The sequence below is a fragment of the Girardinichthys multiradiatus genome, chromosome 5 (genome assembly GCF_021462225.1).
Source record: "Girardinichthys multiradiatus isolate DD_20200921_A chromosome 5, DD_fGirMul_XY1, whole genome shotgun sequence".
Lineage (NCBI taxonomy): Eukaryota > Metazoa > Chordata > Actinopteri > Cyprinodontiformes > Goodeidae > Girardinichthys > Girardinichthys multiradiatus.
In genome coordinates, this window is record NC_061798.1 from 47,050,181 (window position 1) to 47,073,708 (window position 23,528).

General features: G+C 37.6%; 1 protein-coding gene across 6 annotated transcripts in view; it reads left to right on the top strand.

Moving 5' to 3' along the window:
• The window catches only part of inpp4b (inositol polyphosphate-4-phosphatase type II B), a 268,417-nt gene that overhangs the window by 77,650 nt on the left and 167,239 nt on the right, over positions 1-23,528 (top strand). For 4 of the 6 annotated variants that reach the window (XM_047365702.1, XM_047365701.1, XM_047365700.1 and 1 more), the window contains one exon: positions 22,262-22,341. In XM_047365702.1, the coding sequence (XP_047221658.1) occupies positions 22,262-22,341 (80 nt within the window). Of the gene's footprint in view, positions 1-8,292; positions 8,401-13,141; positions 13,469-22,261; positions 22,342-23,528 lie in introns of those variants that run through there. The other 2 variants (XM_047365704.1, XM_047365705.1) reach the window with 2 other exon arrangements.

The window sequence follows — 23,528 nt, forward strand, 5'->3', positions numbered from 1 at the left end:
TGCACATTGGGTAAGTAAACCTCATGAAGCATTTGTAATCATAGGTGCAGTGTAAAGTCCTACTAGGTGGAATATTTAAAACCCAAATTCTGTTACGGAACTGTGCCATACAAGACTGTGAAGAAAGTTAGAAACAACTGAATTTTCTGTCTTCATTAAGAGTTCTCAAGGCTTTTATGAAGGTATTTCTAAGATCTATTTGGACTTTGGCTTTTTCCTTCATTTTCTGACCAGTCTTTGTACAAAACAATCCAGGTGGACAAATGGAGGGCAAAAGAAGCATCAAGCCTGAAATATTATCTACTGTTAAGTCCAAAATTTATACCCCTGAAAAATTTAGGTTTAAAGTCACCTTTTAATTTCACCAACATGTGTCTTCTGACTGGAAGTAATATTAACCTTATTAATATTAATCTTTGGAGGTAGCTAACAATTAGGGTGATGGCAAGAAGGCCTTCCAACCTCAATCACCTGGAGTTTATCAATCATGATAAATCTTGAAAAGAAATCTGTGAAAACCTGCAAAAATCCTACTTTGGATCTCAGATCAAGATATGTGGAGTCTTGTAATCTTCTTTAGAAATTAAACTAAAAAACAAGAATGCTAATGGAGAAGCATATTTATATCTCAATCATGCTAACATGTATCTGGCTTTTTTATTGGTGTAAGCATTATGCTATAGGAAAATAATGCATTTATGTTATGTTATGCATTTAACACTGTAAAACATGCAATTTGATCACCTGGGGCATCATTTGTGTGTAAGCGTACTTACACACAAAAATCTTGCGGTGCGATGTTTTACGCACAACTTGACATGTTAAAAAACTGAACATTGCGTGAAAATGTGCGTAAATCCACGCAAACCTTTTCAGTCAACAATAATAAACTACAGAAAACTAAAACTCACCTAAATCCACTGAAATATGACTCCATCCAGGTTTATTTCATTCATGGGGCATCAAACCTGATGTTTTTTGATGAGTTTGAGCTTTTATGGTTTAAACCAGAGCAATGAAACTGAATTACATTTAGCCCCATACAATAACGTAACACACCTCAGAAAATGATGGAAACAACCTCGGTCGGATGTAAACTGTGAAACCTCCTCTGTTTCTGTCACCTGTTGTAGGAAATGCGCAGCGATCTGTGCGCTGAGGAGCATAAAATGCATGTGAATCATCTAAGGGTCACTTTCATCCTCACTGAAAAAGAAAACGGTGTTGGATCAGCAGATTAATTCCAAACAAGTCAGGTTTCATGATTCCTACGGTGGGCAAGTTGGGGACAATCACACATGTCCATTAAACGCTGGGTAATGTTGCGTGTGACTATGGAATGATGGCAGCTTTGGGATAGCTGGATGGAAGATGTCAGATGGAGCGATCGTACCGACCTGCTGGCATAGATGCTTCATGGCTTATTGGCTGGTTTAGATTACCCAGGACAATTATTTTGGAGTTCTGCATGGAGCTGGCCTCAGTGTTACAGAGGGACACAGAACCGCGCTTTCTGGTGCCAGTTCAAGTTCTCACTACACTGCGGTCCTTTACTGGAGCTTTTAAGAGGGAGCTGACTGACAGGTCGGGTATTTATTTATTTATTTTTATTTCGGGTCATCCCTGAGCCGGGCCACGCCAGCCATATGGGTCGGCCTCATCCGTATGTTGCTCAAATATAGAAAGTTCCCCTAAACTGTGGCTCTCATTTGCAGCGTTGAGCCAATTTCTGAATGTAATTATAGCTATGGACAGCATTCATTCTGCTATTGGGGCCCCATCTGTAAGTGAAAATTAATTTATGAATAGAAGACATTTTCATTTAAAATATGTGCAACCTATTATGATGCGCTAATGTCTATCACTAATGCAATGGCACGTTGGCCTCCTCAGCTCATGAGTCCATTATGGTATGATAATTATCATAAGTGTTGGGAACAAACCTTAAGCAAACCTCATGTGCAATGATGGCTGTTTTTATGTGGTGTCCTGAATGTTTTTTAGAGATTTAAAGAACTTTACATAGTGTGTGTGGTGACTGTCTTCCTAATATAAATATGGGAGGAATAATGATCAGCACTGAGCTGTGATTGAGATTGGTGCAGCAGCTAGAGTGCTGTGTGGATTTGATGCAGACATTGTAGAGCTAAACGGGTTCGAGCCAACAACCTTTTTATTTCAAGTCAGGTTTGAGTCACCGATGTCATTCAAGAAGTTGCTGGTTTGCTGAAATTCACTACAAAGATCCCTCATAGTGTGTAGACACAGTCTCTCTTAACGTTTTTCCACCGACAGGAACCAGATCTTTGAATGTCACAGCACCGTTGCCATAGTTATTTGGACACGCGATGGGTAACCTCCTGGTTATTCATACTACTTTGCATATGTATTTAGGGGCGGGGACTGGGTAGTCCAAGTGCCACGTACAGGCACGCCAAGTCTACTGCAAACTGGGATGTATGAAGGCTACGTGTGCAGTGACATGTCTACACAGTTTCGTATCTGAATTTTGTTTGTGCGCCGCAAGTTTCAGAATTTCTCCCTACTGCAAACGTTTAGTATGAAAGCTGCGCACTGTTTTGTACATGAGGCCCTAGATAAGCTCCAATACAGTTTATGTATTTAAACCTACTGTTCGACCTCTGCTTTGTTATCTTTGCAAAATGGATTATGTTAAACCCGTTGTTTGATGACATTCCTAGCTAAAAAATTGTCAAAGGAAAGATTTGAAAATCTTGAGATTGGTCTGTAAAGCACTGAGTTGCATATCAAATATGAACCATATTGACCTTTCAGGTCATAAAAGACCTGCTTACTCAGTATTCCCAGGATCAGAACTAAACAAGATGAGGCAGCATTTAATTTCTATGCTCTGGAATGAACCCCTTGAAAATCTTGAGATGTGCAGAAACTGTTGGTTCCTTTAAATCAGGACTGAAAACATTGTTTACTGCTGCTTTCAATAAAAGAATCTCTAACAATTTACCCAATCACTGATCTGTAACTAAAGCATGACTGAAACAATTAAATTTAAACATATGTTACTTTTTGTTTGACATATTGAGCTCTTTTTTAAGAAAAGCTTTTTGCTATTGAATGTATTTCCTTTGATTTCTTGTAAAGCACTTTGGATTCCCTTGTGTTTAAACATTGCCGCAGTATATAAATAAACTTACCTTGTCTTTGGTATTTCAGAGAAAGTCATTCATTGAGCTGAAGAAATGAGCCTTCAACCGAATCGACCTTCCAACCTTGGAATGCCCATTGACATCTTCTCTGAATCACTGTCCATTTTCAGCACATAAATATACTCTATGTTTTGGGCATGTTTTAAAAGTTAGCTCAAACACATACACTGAAAGTAAGTTTTGGGTAGCCGATTTCATCAACTGTAAAAACCTTGTGATCACATTTAAAAGTCAACAGCTATCTTCACGTGGACTGCTCTTTTCAATGTCTTTTTAACATACGGTGGGGTATGTACCTAAATATATGATTTTAAATTAGTTCTTTGCTACATTATCTCTTATGTGTAGACACAAATGATTTATCCCTTGAAATAAGCCTTTTTAATGTACCTTGAAAAAGTATTCATTTTTTATTCTTTACCGAACTGTGAGAAAGAGAAAGCCATTGTTGAAAGAAAGCCATAGGAAGTTCTGTTTAAGGTTTACCACAAGCCCTTTTGGGAAATGAAGTTTTGGTATTATATAGCAAAACAAACGCTGTACGTCACTCTGAACAAACCAGTGGTCTCAAACTCCAGGCCTCATGATCCAGTGTCCTGAACCTTTTTAATGTATTCCTGGTCAAACACATCTACATCAAATAACAGAATTATCTCCTCAGCATGCAGTTAACTTCTACTAATTCCTTCTAAGGACTTGGTAGAAGTCATTAGCTAATGATTTGATTCAGTTTCAGATGCCTAGTTTAGATCAAAGTATGTACAGGTTTTATAATGGTCTAGTCAAAGTCAAGACCTAAATCTAGCCAAGAATATGAACTTGATTGATCTTGAATTGATGTTTGCAGACATCTCCATCCAGTTTTACTGAGCTTGAGCTATTTTAGAGAGAAAAATTAGCAAAACTTAAATCTCCAGATGAAAGTTGTAAATGTTGTATTTGACTCTTTTTATGTCAGAATGATTCAGAGGTCAGACTTATGCCCTGTTTACATGACAACATTTTCTAGTGAAAATGAAAAGGTTTAGTTGCATTTCAACTGTTCATTTACACAACAATGATGTGTGTTTTCTCTAAAAAGGGCTCAATTTGAGAGCAGGTTCCAGAGTATAATGGTTTAAAAATGTACTGTTCTCTGCTGGCTTGCAGACTGGAAAAATCTGGCTCATGCACAGTGCCGACCAGTTAAAACCCACAGCAGATGAAGATAACAACAATAACAATGGCAGATTACAGAGTACTTACTTGTGCTGCTGACTCTTGAATTCAACAATTAAAGAAAGAAGGAGAAAACAATTTTCTCTTACGTTTTGCAAGAAGAAAGTTTTTGCACGTTGAGTTTTAAAGAGCATACTGCCAACTAGTGGCATGGTGGGGAATTACACCATTTTCACGTCTACTGTTGCCGTGTGCACAGAGATTGTAATTAAAACGATGTCATGTGGAAACAGAAACGGAAAAAAACCCATCTGTTTTCAATAGGTTGTTGTGTAAACATGGTGTCAGGTGACTTAAAAAATGTTTTCTTTAAATCAATCTTCAAAGCATAAATTATCTGAGTAGTGAAAAAGCCGCCAGAGTCTAAAAGGCTCCCAGAAAGTCCGAAGAACTATTGATCAAGGCTAGAGGAAGAGGACCCTTAGAATTAAAACGTGGTGATGAATTACTGAAGACTTTTGCCCTGCACGTTGTTTAGTATTTTATGGCAGCTGCATTGCTTGATATATCAAAAGTTGAGTATAAATTACATTTTTGCTTTTACAGGCATGTGCAGTTTGAAGTTTATTAATGGAAGAAATTACATGTTATCTTTTTTTACCATGTCCCGCCCAGAATACTGAGAGAGCAAATGAGTGCAGAGGAGCAGGAGCTTTATTCTCTGCCTTGTTGTTTTGTTCCTCTTTAGATGGAGATATATGATAATTAGAAATCAGCCTAAACTATTTCCCTTCTGTAGACCCCAAGAGCATTGAGAGATTTTCTTTCTTCCTTGGAAATACATATATATTTGTTGTGATCTTATCGTTATTCACAAGAGTATAGAGCGAATAGAATATGCTCTTTCTGGATCTGTCAGTGAGCTATCTCAAAGTCACTAAGGACAAATTCTACTTTCACATAAGCTGTATGTTTAGCACAAAAGGCACTTTTATTGAATTTTCTATGTGAACCAGTAAATGTGTCATTTAACCAAGAAATCTGACTGTGGTGTCTTGTGAAAAAAAATATCTAGGGGCTGTTGCACTTCTCCCACTCCTTTCTGCATCTTGTTTTTTACTCGGTAAAATGTGGGTTTCTGCATAGACTCCGTTTGTTGTCCTCAGTAGGAATTAAGAGCCAGGTCCATATTTCTTTTTTCAAGTCCAACCTCCAATGCGCTTGGATAGCAAACAATCTGCAAAATTAAAAGAAAGCTTTGACTGTTTAGAAAACTAATCAATAAAAAAGGAAAAAAAAAAAAAACAGGAAATAAATTGGACAAGCAAACTGGAAAAAAATAGCACTTTGGAGAACAATATATAGAAAACTTGCACTTACAATATATATTGACATACCCAAAAGTATTCATACCACTGAAACGTATCCACACATTACAACCACAAATTATTAATATTTTTTGTAAAAAATCACAGCAATGAATTGGAAAATTGTCAAATAGAATAAAAATTATAGTTCTAATTTTCTTTTTAGTAAAAATGAAAAAAAAAGTGAATCGTGCACTTGTATTCAGCCCCAAAACCCACCACCTACTTCTCAGGGAATTGTTGAACAACCTTTCATGACATTTACAGCTTCTTCAGGGATTTGTCTACCAGTTCTGTACATGTTAGAGACTGAACTTTTTGGCCAATCAATGGAAAAAAGCTGAATCTCAGTAAGACTTGATGGAGACTGCCTGTGGACATCAATTTTCAATCATGGCACAGATTCTAAATTAGATTTAGGTCAGTACTTTGACTGGGCCATTGTTACATATGAATATTATTTGATCTAAACCATCCCATTGTAGCTCTGGCTGTTTGTTAAGAGTTGTTGTCCTGCTAGCAAGTGAATCTCCACCCCAGTCTCGAGTCTTCTGAAGCCTATAACAGGTTTTTTTTTCCAGGATTGTCCTGTAGTTTGCTCCTTTCACCATCCCACCAACTCTAACTCGCTTTGCTCTCCGTGCTGAAGAAAAGCATCCCCACAGCATGATTTTGCCACCATTATGTGTCACCATGGGGATAATGTGTGTAGTGAAATATGCAGTGTTTTCCACCATAACCTGCTAGTAGATCAAAAAGTTCAGTTGGTTGATTTTTTGAAGACAGTTGGTTGCATTAGATTTAATTTAGGGCATCAGAGTAAAGTGGGATGAATACAAATGAAGACAACACTGTTCATTTTTAAATTAGTAAAAAAAAGAATCATTCCAGGAATCCCTACACGTCACAATTATGCATTAGTGTATGATGGTCTATCACTTAAAATCCTAAAATACATTTTAGTTTGTGGTTGGAATGTAATAAAGATAAAAATGCTTAAGGGGTTGAATACTTATGCAAGACACTGTATGTGGCTCTAGTGAACAAGGCTTTCTAAAAGCTGTTACAGTTTTTGCTTGATACCTGTGGTCTGAGGATTAAATGCTCTCAGGTACAGGGTGTTTTCCTGTTGCCTCAGGTCACAAACCACAGGTTTCCAACATGTGTGTTCAGTGAGCACTAGATTTAACTGAAGGGATCAGACTCAGTAGATCTTCTGGGACATCAATCTCTGTCTTTCTGCCTGCCTTGGCTGGTAACCACCTCTGGGCTGCACCACTGATCTCTGTAATTCTCTCCCATTCTTCAAAGGGAGCTGAAAGTTGGTTTGATCCGAGCTGTTTGCTTTTACAGCTAATATAGGCCTCTCTCTAAAGAAGAGAGCTATCAACCTCTTCAGGCATGAGTTAGCATATTATGGAACCATTATTGTGTATCTGGGCATGCAAGTGTGAGTGTTAAAGTGCAAGAGACCCAGAACACTGTCGCCTGTTTAGCCTCAGGGAGAGATAGTGGCTACTCGATGTTGCAGAGATTTGTTATCTGCAGGTTTATTGAAAAAGTAATACAAATACTTTAGAGCTGTTTCTGTATTCTTCACAAAATTACAGGCTCTCTGCTGAAACCTATCTGACAGCATGCATCTAAAGCTTTAAATAAAATCAAAGTAACATACATAGTCATTTGTGTATTTTACACCAATAAGTTATTTTTTTGTTTTGTGGCTTCTAAAAGACTATCCTACACTCAAAATCTGCCTTATTTGCCTTGTTTCTGCTTCTGTATTTGTTTGCGTTAAATTGAAGTGCAGAGTCAGAGAGAGGGAAGTTCCTAACCACAAGCTCCCATTAGCTTTACCTGATAGCAGCTTGCAAATAGCAGCTCCAAATTAACACTTGAGAAGCATATGATTTCAAAAGCCATTAGTAGCAAAAACCTTGTCAAATGACCACAATGTTGCCATGCTATAATTTAAATCCCAGTCCTGACGTCATTAACTGGCTTTTGAATGAGGTAGTACAGGCCTTTGAAACTCGTAGGAAGTTGTGTTTCCAGGCTGAGCGAAGGGAGCCTTGATTTTTATCACCTAGTCTGCAGTGGGGTGAGCAGTTAAAGTTTATAGACCAGAGAACAGAGTGTGGGGGGAGCCCCTGGTAGTTCCTCCAGTGCATTAAGAGCAGGCTGCAGCGTTTGGCTGCAAGTCAAGCATGCATGACTGTGGGAATGTGATCTTCTATTTTAAAGGTACTTAAACAAATCCTTTGAGCCCCGTGTAGCACCTTGCTGAATGCCTCTGCAGGAAAAAAAACTGGTAAATCTCACAGTTGGCAGGTCACCAAAGAGAGCATAGTCTGAACATGATGAAGTAAGAGGCAGGGAAATTTGAAAAACTAATAGAGTGGTAGGAAGAGACTGATGTTCAGGGACATGCATTGACATGCTGAAGACATGCCTACGTGCAAGTATGAATATTGAGTTTGTGTTGCTACTCCTTGGATCTTATTTGAGTGAATCACTGATCCTCTGGAAGCACATTGTGTTTTCTTAGGAAAGGTGAGATGTATGTATAAAATCCTGCATGGTGCTCATTGTACATGGCTCCACATATCTCATCCAATATATTCAGAAGACAGAATGTGAAAGAAGCTTTTCTTGGAGGACTGCAGTCTTTCTGCAGCCAGCTGTCAGTGAGTATTTGCTTTTGCGGTTAAAAGAAATGAGACAGGTGTTACCGCTTTAAAAGAGCTAGTACTTTACATTCAAAACAATTTAAGTTGAAATGGTAGTGTGAGGAAGGATATGATGTCTTATAAAACTTAATTTAGCATGCACAGCACATATGAAATGTCAAAAAGAGCTGAGATCATATCTCCCCTGAGTTTGGTGGAAATGGGCTGATGAGTGCTGGCTTTGATATCATAGCCTGGTTGGAAAATTGTACTATCCCAGAAAATTGTTTACTCTATTTAGTAAATAATAAAAATATATTTGTGACAGTCGAGGGAATAATCCTTTTTTTCGAAGAAGAGAATGGGAATCTATTAGACATCGTAATACCGTCCTGGCTGTAAGTTATAGTTGTGGCGCAGAAGTTGTTTTTTACCTAGATATTGTTAAAAAAATATCTTGTTTACATGTTTTTACTGTATATTGACTAACATTTAAATGTATTTCATAAATTTAAAATAATTCTGTAGGAAAAACATAAAATGTATGTGAAAAACAAGTATTTCCAGGGTTGATGATGTCTGCTTCAGGAATGAAAATCGTTCTTGTCTTCTTAATGTTTGAAGCTGATCACAGTTTGATCACAGAGTTGTTTTTTTCCTTACCTGCTTTATGGTTTACAGAATGTCAGACATTTTCCATGAAGCTCCCTTTGGTAGATAGTGCAATTCATGATAGACACTGTGGTGGGCTGGCTTGGCCTTGCTGCAGCAAAGTATCTCTAGAAAAGAGCTATTTTGTATGGGTTTGTTTTTTTCCTTTTTTCCCTGAAGTGGTTGTATTTGGTTTGTGCCAAATGTGTCATCTGTTCTGGTGTCCATATAATTCAATTTCAGACTCATCTGTCCAAAGCACAAAATTCCCGAAGTCCTGGAGTTTGTCCATATTCTCCCTGGCAAACCTTAGTCTGGCCCTCAGGATTTTATTAGAGAGCAAATACATCCACCTTGCTCACCTCCCACAGAGGTCTAAATTGTGCTTTCTCTTTCTGATTGCACAGGCATACGCTTTCATATACACAGCAGCAACATTTTAGGGTTTTTGGAGACTTCCTAAAGCATCTTACAGCCTGCTTTTAGGAAGAATTTATTTGGATGACAAGACCTGGTTGACGGTGGTTTTGTCCCCGACTTGTAGACCATTTTCCATAATAACATTCTAGTAATAATTTTCTCCTTTCCTCCCCAGAAATGTTTTGTTAATTACATTTAAAGAAAAAATTTAAATGTCTTTTCTTCAGTTTTCCTTAACATGTAGGCTTTCATTGGGTGTCATAATTAAGTACTGTATCTATTGATAGACATCGTTGAAGCAAGCTCTGCACTAGTGACACTTTACTGAATTTCTAAGTTGATAAAACAATATTCTTAGAAGCAATTTTCTGCATGCAAGGCCATTTTTCAAAGTAAAGATATCTCCTCACTCTTCAAACAGGAGTTCAACAGGTCTCCGGATGTTGCTTTAACATCAAAGCTACATCAATTTACTTTACTACGATATTGTTCCGACAATGACTAAGGTTGGGATTCACCTGAGTCATTTCTTTGTAGAAGTATTTACTAAATAACTGTTGATGAGTTTAATTTTGTAGCTCAATGGATGTTTTTAGAGAGGTTAACAAGAAATAAATAATCTTTGCGCTGTTTAACCCTTTAGAACAGCACTGAAGTAAAACACCTCATGGCTTACACATATCTCTACATAGAAGTGAGATAAAATATCTCACTGATGTAGAGACATTAGATTTAATTGAACAGAAAATATTTCCAATACATGGAAAACAGATGCAGTCTGCTGCAAAAACTGTCAAAATACATGTTCACACCTATTTTTAGCACTGTACTGGATCACCCAATTACAGGTCTGAACAGAGTCAGTAATTTCAAGCACATCTGCATCTGTGTTATAAAAACAGGTCTGCTAATTAAATTGGTTATAATTTCAACTGAAATGAAGTTGGCAAGAATTTTTTTGTGGGCAAAAATAGTCAAAAAAGTACAGATTTAGATTTTCTGAAAAAGATTCTGACAGATTTCCACCATTCCACCATGAACATAAAGGTATGCTTATATTTCAATATGATACAATACGTACACCTAATAAACATGTATTAGGTGTATACATAACCTTACTAATAGAAATATTTATAATGTGTATGAATCACGATATAACTGTTGAGCTGTTAAAGCCAAACACTTCATAGCTGTCTCTTTAAATTGTTGAATGGATTGCTACGAAAGGATGAGAATTATTACAAGTTCATGTTATAAATCAATTACAAAACAGTACTGGATTTGAATTCATAACCTAGAGCACTGCTGACTAAATGGAATGCATCTGAGGAGAAGCTTTTATTTGAGACTTTTCCTTTACTTGTGAAGAAAGACTTGATACTCTACATGGACTTATTCCTCAAAGACTTGAGACTTGAGATTTTGATATGAACCTTAAGAAACTCTAAATTATCATTAGGTATGAGTGTGTGTGCATGGTTGTGTGTCTTGTGTGTCTCTGCCCTGTGATGGACTGGTAACCTGTCCATGGTGTAACCAGCCTCTCGCTCAGTGACTGCTGGAGATGAGCACAAGCCCATCTAGACAATGGATGAACTGGTGGATCAACCTTAATAACTTCTGACTTGGCTTAAAATGTGTGTTGAACCTGCACTGCCCAGTTGATCTTGATTTCAGCTGGGATGATCAGAATTTGGCGTAAAGGCCATGAATACAGTACAGTGGGCTCCGGAGTCACCAAAACTTTATCGCATAGAGACTTGCATCATGGATGTCCATCTGAGAGATCTACAGCAGCTGCATAATGTTCCTGTGGACCTGGTATATCAACATAGACAAAACTCTCTGTGCAATCTTTTAGACATCTCATTAAATCTGTCATAGACAGGTTGCATGGGTAGGTTAAAGTCTTTCTGGACACATTTTGTTAACACATCTTATACAGAGAAATGAGGTCAAAGTAGGGATAACTCAAGGACACTGTGGTTGGTAAGTGGTTACAAATAAGAGCCCCAGTTCACCTTGGAAACACAACTCACTGCTTTTTTTCTTTGCTTTTCCTAGTGTGGAATAACTGTCTGAGATCTTCTGTAGTTTTAGCCACCAGTGTCTTATTTCTGTCATCTTTGCACAGACTGTCACAGCTGCCAACACATGCATGCAACAGTAATGAAAGATAGATGAGTTGAACAAGTCTCTAAGTTGGTGTGAAGATGTTGGAGCTGTTTAAATAATGCTGAAAGTTGTTGAAAGTGACACTGAAGCAGCACCACCTTGAGGCTTCTTATATGACAGCCAGAAGCACCTCACACTTTGGCGTTCAACTTGTCCTCTCTGCTGTGATTTAAGGACCCTATTAGCCTCAGTGTGCTTTTCAGGAACTGAGATTCCAAAATATGTCAAACATTTTGAACTTCAAAGTCTTACTTTAAATATGCCTCATTGCTGCGGGTTTGATTTATATTTTGAAGGAGCTTTGATCTTAGGATTTTTCATGCATGCATTACATCTCTGCTTCTGCGAGGCTGATTCCTATTCGTATTGTAAGCTGAAGTTCAGGGTGGGTGAGCAGAAAAGAAAAGCCACAAAAAACATCAGTAATCACAGACAAAAAACATAGTAACGAACTGAAAATGTGCAAATGTATTTGGCATCAGCAATAGATTACATAAATTCTGCTGCAGGCCGGGAGTAAGCTGTTTGTTAGCAGACTAGAAGGAATCTCTTGGCAGGTATGAGCTCATGAATCAGTCTATGACTTCCACTTGGCATCCAGGTCATCAATCCTCAATGTAATAAACGCAGAAAGTAGACTTTCCGCCCACTCCTTCTGACGCCACCTCCCATATTCAGAAAGGTTAACTCATGATCACCGTGACCTCCAATACTCCGCGTATTTGCGTGCGCTCATAAATGTTAAGTGCCCTGGTTGGTGTGTGAGCACATCTCATTGTGTTTGGTTGTGTACCTGCTTGGGGTGATAAGGCCCAGAGTGGAGCAGATCTTTTGTTCAGCCAGAATTAGTCACCCCCTCCATGGCAGCAGGGGTAAATTAAACCCTGGCTAATCCAAGGTTCAAGCCCAGATAGTTAAAACTTAAGCCTGTTGTCACCGGTATTGCTGTATGGCTTTTTTTTTGTCATTGGTAGCTATAAATGCACCATTTCTCTTTTTCCCATTCTCTGTTGAGCCTGCAGAGTGTTGGCGAACATCTGATTTGAAATGCACAGAGTGAGAGTGTCTCGCGAAGCCTCTTGTGTGATTCTCTAGAATGTCATTGTGTGTTTTTGAAGTATTTATCTGCAAACACACAAGCGTACATGAGCAGTTTGTGGCGTATGGTTGGAAATCATATTAATTGAAGTGGTCATAAATGTTGTTTTTTTTTGTCCTATTAGCCGCCCGAGTCACAGGCACTGCTGAGGTGTGACACACAAGTATGGATTCTTAATATCTCACTCCCTTTCTCTTTGTTGCTATCTTGGGTCTCTACCCATTAATTGTCTGTCTTCCTTCTCTTCTACCTCTTCCTCTTCTGTGTTGTAACCACCACCTCACTTTTCACCCACCTACCCCACGTCTCGGCTTCTTGTATTCGTCGGCTTCCTCCCTCCACCTCCTCTTCCTCCTCCTCCTCTCTTTCTTGCCTGTCTCACTTTCCGTCACGCCAACCACAGCAGCAAATACAGCAGCAGCAGCAGAGCCAGCGGCTCACTTGAGCCACTTCTCAGTCACAGCGAAGGCTGCAGTGTGCATGTTTGTATGTGTTTGATGTGTCTGTGAATTTACAATGCATAAATCAGCTAGCGTTCCCGTGGCTCTTTAAAAGACCAAACAAGACATAAATGGACTTACTCTAACCGAGGACTGGGGGAAGATATGTAATAGGACCTTCCTGGAGCTCATTAAGAAGAAGGAAGACATAACATCACTTTTTCCTCTTTCTGTCTTCTGTCAGCCCCTCCTTAACTCTCATCTCACTGTTTTGCTTGCTGCGATTCTGTGAGACCAAACTGTAAGTTGACTTCGTTGTGTGTTTGTGTCCCTCTGTATTTGTTTGTTGCTCTACCTCGTTTGGCTTTCAGTGCGGTTAAAATTTGTGCCGAAGTACATGTAATGACACATCTGATGACTTAATTAAGCTGCAGTTGTTAAGCCTTATTTGTAGTGGAAGAGAATTGCTGTCGTATGGACACCACTGACCTGTGTGGTTTGGGTTTGTAAATGAACAGGATCCATGTTAATTATGGAGTCACACAGCTGATGTGCATATGAAAGCTTTTTTGGGTGCAGCGTGAGCGTCCTCCACCTCAGGTATTCTCTTGAGTTTTAAAGCTTGAGACAGAGGAGAGAGGAAGATTGAGACAGTGTGTTGGTTGCGTCTTTGTGTCATTCTGTCACCTCGGGCTTCAGGGGGAAAATTGATAGATCTATAGCTTTAGGTGGACCGTTTAGCTCTGCCAAGTGATGAACAGACACTGTGGCCTTGAAGGGTCCACAGAGGAGCGCCAAAGATCGCCTGAAGGTTTTTCAACTCTGCATGCTCCAGCACAAGTGTCCAACACTTTCAGAATATTGTGAAGGGTTTTCAAGAAGTTTATTCAAAGCCATTCAACTTTTTTCTGCTAACAAGGCAGATTAAAAGTTTGTGTTGTAGGTCTGAATCTGCAGGACCAACAGAAGCTTGGAGGAAAATCAGTCAGGGCGGGTGACAAAAAGAAAGATGTGAAGAATGTGAGAAAGGAGCAAAGGATGAACATCATATTTGATCCTCTGAGAACCTGGAAGAACATTCTTTCTCACTTGGCTCCCTTCTCTATCCCTTGTTTTTATACAGTTCTCTGTACCATCCTGTCAGAAGCTTTATTACTTTTAAAACCTTTGTTTTGAATGGAAATAAAAGGATGTTCAGGAATCCGGTACCGAAAAACACTATTTGGGCCTTACATGTTTCTTCTGTTTTTGTTTCTTTTTTGTCACACTTAAATGTTTCAGATCATCAAACCAGTTTTACTATCAATCAAAGATAACCTAAGAATAAAAAAGAAGCTTACATATAACGGTTTCACTTCTTAAGAGAAAGAAAGTCATTCAAACCAACTTGGCCAAGTGGCCCTTTGTTTTAATTATGATTTAACTTTAACATATTTTGCAAACTTCATTTCGGCTTGATTGTTGCAAGATCTGTAGAATCAAGAAATAACTTAAACACAACCTGTCTGACAGAATTAACGATTTCAAAGAGCAAAATGCCCAGCCCCAATCTAAAGGAATTCAAGAAGGTTGAAGGCTTGGGACTCCAGAGAACCACAGTGAGAACCATTATCCAGAAATAGAGAAAACATTACAGTAGTGAACTATTACTGAAGTGACCAGCCCAACAAAATTACTTCAAGAGCACATCAACGACTTATCAACAACTCATTTCAGAAAAAGGTTGTGATTGCTTGGCTGCTTCAGAATCTGGACAGCTTTCTCTAGCAGAAAATCCTGAAAAGGGATGTCTGGCCAGGATTTTCAAGTGGCCTAGTCAAAGTCCTCACTTAAATCCAATTAAGGTCGTGCCTGACAATCTCCAACTGGCCGCACATGCTCAAAAACCCTTTAAAGTGGGTGAATTTCTACAGTTTTTTATAGAAAAGTGTACCAAAATAAAAATAAAAATACTTGGTGGCAGCTTTTCCAGCTGAGGGTTATATAAGCAGTTATTCGGTTTAGGGAGCAATTACTATTTCAATAGTTTGGGTAGCTTGTTTCCAAAGTTAGAATATTGCTGTTTGTATTTACTCCGGTTGTCTTTCCCTGATATTAAATTTACTTTAATGACATGAAACAATTAAGCATGACAAAAAGGCAAAAGTCAAAGATATATGTAACAGGGAAAGTAATTTTTTACCACACTGTAGATTTCTAAAGCCATTTTCCAGCTGCTCTAAGCTGACTTGCAAGTAATGGCTAAACGGGGACATGATGCTTCTTTATGGTGCTTAACAGCTTTTTTGTGCATGTGCTCTGGGTTATTAGCCAAACCGGGATGAGTTGTTGTACGTCAGCAATGAAGAATCTGACGTTGTGCATATTAAGAGGTGCCTGCTGGGGATCCTGACTATTTAATTTATGACTAATCTGCTGCAGGAACTTGAGCTGTTAAAATAAATGGCTTTTTAAAGAATAATATACATGCTTTTTCTCTTAGCTCTGTATATGTATTTAGTGGCTGCATATGTTTACATTCTTCTAAATGGTTAATGGTGGAAAAGAGCATAAGAATATGTTTGGGGCAGCATTTTACTGCCAGCATTTGAGTATTTGTGCGTGTTTGCAGGAAAATGTGGAAGAAGAAATGATTTAGAAAAAGGTCAGTGGACAGGATGCCCTTTTTTCTTATCTGATGCACAGTACTGCAGAAAGAGACCAAAAAGAAGGGAGGGAGAGAAATGCTGTGCTGCTTCAAGAAAAGGGAGGGGTACGTTGTACAAGTGAGGAGAGAAGAAAGGTGGAGAAAGGGAGCATGTCAGTTTAACTCAGATTGTGAAACAGGTCTCTGTAGGGTAAAAGCACAGGAGTGACCACAAAAAACTTGGAGTGAAGTTCACTTGTAGTGAAAATAAACAAAACATTGCCCATCAAAAATAAGAAAATTCTCCAACATTTTACAGTGTGTTAAATAAGTATGCATACCAACTCATCCTTTCCACATTTTGTCATGTTAGTCACTTTACAACTACAGAATTTATGTATTTTATGTTGTTTCAAATGAACTACATACACAAAGTAGTGACAATTGAATGCATAAATATGCTTGCATCTAAAGATCCATAGATCCTGCTATTTTTGCAGGCTTTGTGTTAGCTCTGACCAGCTTCAGTGTATCTGTAATAGAAAAACCTTCCCCCAACATTATGCTGCAACCACCATGTTTTAGACTGTGGTCTCCAGGGTGCTGTGCAGTGGTAGGTTTCCATCACACACTTCAGTTTTGGTTTCATTTAACCAGAGCACCTTCTTTCACATTTTTTCTGTGTCCCATACATGACCAACTTTTTCAGGCTTTTTTTCAATGATAATGTTCTTCCTACCTATCTGTTGTAAATATCAGATTTGTAGAGCACACAAGTTGTCATGCTTCTCTCACCTGAGCTGTGGGTCTCTGCAGCTCCTCTAGAGTTACCATGGGTTTCTCAGATTAGTGGTCTGCTTGCCTGGCCTTTCAGTTTAAGTCGATGTCCATGTGTTGGTAGGTTTGCGGTTGTGAAGCATTTTGATCAACATTAAGCGTTGTTGTGAAATGTGCTATAAATAAAATTGAAATTGACATTGTGCCATCTTCCTTCCATCTTCAAATATGGGATTGAACAGGGCTTTGTGAGATGTTCAAAGCCTGGGATATTGTTTTATAACCTAACCCTGCTTCAAACGTCTCCACAACTTTCTCCCTGACCTGTCTGCTGTGTTCTTTGGTTGTTCTCTAAAGTCCTCTAACAAACCATGGAGGCATTTGTATGAACCTGACTGTTGTGAAGTGCCTTGAGACAATATGTGTTGTGAATTGGCGCTATATAAATAAAACTGAATTGAACTGAATTGAATTGAATTTCGCAGGACAGTTGTGTTGGAACTAATATTAAATTAAACCCTGTAGGACTCTTTACTAAGTAGGTGAATCAAAAAGGCAGTCTGTGAACCAGAATTAAAAGGGGAATTGAATTGAAATATATACCTCATTTTAGTATTTGTATTTGTATAAAGAAACGCATGTATCATGTTTCTTCCGCTTCACAATTATGTGTTATTTTGTGTTGTTCTTTCAAATAAAATCCCAATAACATTTGTGGTTGTAACGTGACAAAACGCAGAAAAGTTCAAGGGGTCTAGTTAATTTCCACTACTGTTAAAACTCAGCTTTATTAAAACAGGTTATTGATGAAAATTCATAAAGTGTGGAGCGTGGTGTATAAATACTGCACACCACGGGTGAAAAAAAATCTACTCTCTATTCTATTACATTATACAGAGTCTCTTGAGATGGCATTTTGTTTCAGATTGGTGCTACATAAATAAAACTGACAAGAATTGAATTGAACTTGTCAGCTTTGCTGTGTTTCAGGGAGTCGCTGCAGCTCTGCTCATCCATGCTCAGTTAATCAGAGCAGCTTTATGACCCAAAACTTCTGACAAGGTTACATTTGTCATTTTGGTACTTTTTCTATCTTGGATGTTAATCCTATTTTCACTTCAAATTCTGATCAGTGGCGTGTTTATTTTTGACTGAAATCTACCAATTACACTAATTTGGTATATAAGCCTGTATGACTTTTTAACTTAATGATAGCCTTCAGTCTCACAATATTACAGAAGTTATCACTTTACCTACTTACTAATAATTTAAAAGATTAAAAACAAAAACTATTATTACTGCTGATAAAAATGTGGGATTTTGTTATGGCATTATTCATATTTTAATAGAGATAATCAGAGCGTACAACTCTAAAACTTAAAATCCTGATTACGGCCCAGTTGGTGCAATCACTGTGGACTAATCGTTGGTACAAAGCTGGACGTGTTTTCACTTTAGATCTTTGTCAGCATACATAAGGTTAATGAGCTTACAGTACATACATGCCAGGAAAATAATTTTACCAATCAAGACTGCAATAGATAATTAGCTAAACAGAAACTTCTACATATTCAGTCAATATCTATAGAAGAAAACACAATAGACCAAGATGACAAAACCACAGAAAAGCACGGTAACAGTTACAAGAAAACCCGTTTCAAACACAAAAAAAACATCTAAATTCACCATAAAGACTTAAAGTAAAAGAACCCTTAAAATGTGAATGAAGAACGATTCTCTTTTTAATACAAATGGGAACTGTTGTTCCTTGACTTTTCAAGGTAATGAAATGGTGTTTTCTCATGAAAGAAGAGCCAACAGAAGCAGACTAAACACAACTACAACTTCTTAGAGAAAAGCTATGGGTCGCACATATGAGGCTGGCCTCTATGTTCCTGTCTCTAATTAATTTTAACTTTTAAAGATCTTCTCTTTGAAAAGTGTTCGTAGAAATCTCAGTTTTTCTCCCCAAAAATCCTCTTTGCATGTTTGCAAACTCTTGTTTGGAAAATCTCCAAGCTAGTGAAGACAGGACAGGGTCTAAGTAGCAGTAATGTAAATCTGCTTAGTGCACAGAATATTAGTTGTTTTTGCCCATTCTCCTTTTTGGGATGTAACTTTAGGATTAAATAAGTTGATGTTACCTGGTCAGTTAGTTGTATTATTTGCCTTAGTAGGCAGGTGTTTAGTTTAAAGCCTTACATGCTAATTTGTGTGGCTTTTTGCAGTTATTTTTCTAATCAGTATTACTTTAAAAACGATTTTGTATTGTGTTTTCATTCACATTTAAAAATGTAATTGGGAAAACATTGATTTAAACTCTAGAAACAGCAGGTTTCAAAATAGTTTCATAAGACAATGGTTTACCTTGATACTTGGTAAAAATCAATATATTATTAGTTCTGTCACATATATGATTTACCTCTTTTTGTGCCTAGCAGCCAATTCAAAAGAATATAGCTGCTTTTTTAACTTGAAAAATTCAAGTGGGTCTTTTGGTTATTTTTACATTTCTTTGAATTGGGTAGAGTAAAAGAATAAATGAATGAATTTTAGTAGACATAATCCTGACTGGTGCCAGGTCTTTTCTGTATTTGTTATTTTACTTGTCTTAAATGTGTCTATCTCATTTTCACAGCCTCTTTTTGTTTTCATTGTCTTCTGCATGAGGCGAAGTCCACAAACATTGTCTGCTTGCTAACAATACCTGAAAGTCATTTACATCTATTAAAAAAACAAACACAATTCTGTTTTCATCTTCAGAGGCGAGTCTTAGCTGCTGACAAGCTTGTAAAATAACACAGAGGCAGAGCAGAAATGGACCTGTTTTGTATAAACATCGTAGTGTTCCAGAAACAATATGAATGTGCAGAATAAAAAAAACAAATACAAACACTTTTTATTATTTTTGTCCAATAAAATAGTCTGAAATTAGGCTGTAGCATTCCATTCTAAAAGGCCCATAGTCCACATAAAAAAGCTTCCCATTGCATGATGAAAACTCCTGCCACCAGACTGTTTGCTACTGGCTGGATCACAGCCCTTCCTTCTTGTGGAACAGTTTAGCATGTCCTTCTTGTTTCTCGCAGGTGCAGGACCTATCTGTATATGTGTCAGTGGCAGTGCACATGCATGTATCTGGTCCGGCCCATCAGGGCATGTTTTTTTCACAAATGCAGATCACCACTCTGTGTTATTGATGGGCTTGTCCTGTACTCTTTTCTCCTTGACCCAGTTCTCGTGCTGACACCCCTTGCTCATATCTTCCCTGCAGAAATCGCATGTGGTCAGAACACCAGGGGAAAAAAGAGAATTACATTAACCAAGGAAAAAAAGAATATCTTAGTGTGTTTTATATCAAAAAGATCACATGTTTTTTGTCTTTATATCTAAATGTAGTATTATGCAAAACTCTGGAGTTGGGTTCATATGTTTTGATTCCTCTTAATCATTCATTTACAAACCCCGAACTGAAGCGATGAGCCTGTTGTATAGACAAACAGAGCAAAGCACCAATTATAAGCTGGATCTTTTAATACTTTGCTAGATAAAATTGTATTTTAGCACCAACAGTGTGATGTCCAAAGAGTTATTCACTGAAACCAAATACAGTAGATGACGAATTAAAGAATGATGTATCTTTCAGGTCCTGTGGCAGGTCTATGTTGGATGGATTCCTGTTTGCTAAAGACTTTACTTTCAGCTACTGTTGGACGTTAATTTTTAGGGCTGACATTTCTTTAGTTCTTTATTTGTCTACATTTCTCAGATTGTCTAAGCACACATTCCACACTAATCTGATAAGGCATAACATGGAATAACTTGGAATCTGGCTCCAATATGTTAGCCTTTTGGTTCTGTTAGTTGTGTGGTGGGGCTTTCATGGATCAAACTTTTCATCAAGCACATTCTGCAGATGTCTGAGGTCTGAGGAGTTTGGAGGCCACGTCAACACCTCAGACTTGTTGTTCTGCTCCATTTCTCAACCATGATTTGTTAAGTGGCAGGGTGGATTATTCTAATGAAAAACTCAAAGGCCATCAGGGAATACAGTTTCAATGAAAGGCAAGCTTTACTACAATCCTTAGGTAGATGGTAATTATCAAATTAGCTTAATGTGAAAGGCTAGACCCATTGTTTCCTAGCAGTACATTGTTCAAAGGGTCTTGTTGCCTCCGTTGGGTTCTGTTTTTTCTGTGGTGCATCCTGGTGCCATGTTCTCTCCAGCTGAAGGTCCATTCAAGTGATCAGACCTTTTACCTGGAAGCAGAGTTTTGTTTCATGGCACCCGAAATGTATGCCCTACCAAATATTGTATCAAAGCTCTACTTTGCAACTGCTTTGTTGATATTGAAATGATGATTGGAGTCATGTTGCATGTTTTATACTGACCCCCCTTTGAGCTTGTGAACTGGAGGGGAACTGCAGATACTCTGACCCAGTTGCCATCGCTATAGTCTGACCTTGTCAAACTCTAAGTGCCAATATACAAGAATGTGAATGTGGATTTAGGCCTAATGTGTGGTGTGTTTCTGTGTGTGTAGGTATGCATGTGTGCAGTTACATGTACATATGTGGAGGTACATGTTTGTCTGTATGTGTACATATGTATATGTATGTATATGTATGTATATGTATATATGTATATGTATGTGTGTATGTGTATATATGTGTGTGTGTATGTATGTATGCATGTATATATATGCATGTATGTGTGTATGTATGTGTATATATATGTAGATATATATATGTGTATATGTATATATATGTATATATATAAATAATTGTGTATATATATATTTATTTATTAGTTTTTGGTTTGTGAATTCTGGATCAAAAACATAGATGTTAATTAGGAAGGTTACTCAAAGTTAATTTAAGTGCAATTAGAAGGAGAAGGGGTATGAATAATAAGTTTTACTTCTTCATACCCTTTTTCAGACAATTTATATTAATTAATAATCAATGTCAGATCTCAGGTTAAATATACTGACAAGTTTGCTTGTTGGAAAATGTTTATTTTACTGGTTTCTATTTGTGTTTAAGTTAATTTAATTTATTTGGAACTGGAAATTTAATTTAATTTAATGTTTACCAAACACTTCTTTGTGTGGTATTTGGATATTTGTTTGTTTGTTATAAGCATTTCTGAAATTGATTTATTTATTTACTGTTGTTTGTCATTGTCTGAAATCATTGTCTGAAATAAATAAATAAATGAATAAATAAATAAATAAACCTTACATTGCCCATTTTACCTGGTTCGTACTCATCAACTCTGAGGATGAAATGTTCATTTACTGCCTAATATTTCACCCCCACAAACAGATGCAACCGATAATCGGTGTTATTCACTTCACATGTGAAAGCTCATATTGCTATGCATGACTTATCTACTGTATGTTGATATGTCCAGGGAGAAAGACTGGTAACATAATTAGAGAGAAAGTAGCTTAAGTCCAAATGAGCCTGTCGACCAACATCAAAATGCAGTTTGGTTTTTCTGAGCCAAAGAATGAAGAAATCAGAGGTGCTTTGTAACTTTGGCAACTACAAGCTACGGAGTAATTTTTACCTAATAAATGGCATTTTTACCTGTCTGTGGGGTAGTGAAGCCAAGGTTCTGTGATCATTCTGTTATTTTTCTTGCTGAAACACTTTATTGATCCCAGTTCTGTGCTGTCTCTACAGAGTTCCTTTCTGGGCAGCGCTACCTTTTCCATTGGGGATCTGCTGAGGGCTAAAGATGGACGACTGACTTTGAGCCTGAGGTGAGAGCATACAACGTTCATTCTCCTGTTTCAGTCTTGTTTCTCGGAGTCTACTAGGATTAAGAGCTGACAGATCAGCCTGAACATGACACTTAGTTGGGAAAAGAAACCCTTCCACAGATGTTGTAACAGCAGGGATGCCACCATTGTTTGTTTCAGACATGTCACATTAATAAGAGGGAATACTAATTTGATCTCTTTTTCTTTCAAGCAAATAGGAGAGGGAATAAATGTTTCTGTCCAAGATTTTTTTAATCAAATGTAAATAAACATGAGTTATTTTTGAAAAACAGGCCAATAAAAATGAAATTGTTACATACATTTTACTAGTAATTGGAACTCAAAAGGAACTCAAAGGGCGCCCAAGCTTTCCACAAGACGAGTTTCTCTGAACATTTGTTTGGCACTAAAGCATCATGTTTAAAGAACTTGTCAAGAGCAAGAATCTGGTCTTTGCTTATAACATTTAGTAGCAGAGTCAGAAAACTGCTCATTTATACAAGAATGTATCAACAAAGGAGTGAAGAAATGTTTCAGCTTTTTATTCGCAGAGCTTCTCTTCATTACCAGCCACTAGGCAGCCATTATGCAAACATATGCTTCATAGTGATGTTTTTGGAGAAAAAGTCAGATGTCAGATGTTCCAGGTGGCTCAGGAACAGCAGATTTACAGGGGAAGTGTTTTTACTGATTAACATATCGCTTAACAAGTCTTGTTATATGTTAGGTATAAACAGTGACTTGCAAAAGTAGTATATTACTAATGTATTTACTGAGATTTTCTCTGTTGGACCAACACAAAGTAGTGCCTAAATGGGGAGCTGAAAGGAAATGATACATTTAAAATACATTTTTATTTGTAAAAAGTATTTTACAAATTAAAAAATGAAATGTTAGACTCAGTCACCTTTACACTGGTACTCCTGGATAAAATTCAGTGCAACCATTTGCTTATAGAAGTCAATTAATTAGTAAATAGAGTTCACCGATGTGTAACTTAATCTAAGTTACTGTGTGGGGGCCTCAGAGATTTTTTACCATATCACTTTATTAATAAAGCACAACAATGACAGCAAGGCCAACCAAAGTGCTGTACAACAAAACAAACAAGCAGAGGATACACTTACATAAAAGAGAAGAACTCAAAAAGAGAAACAATCACAATAACTAGAAAGGCTCTGTGCATC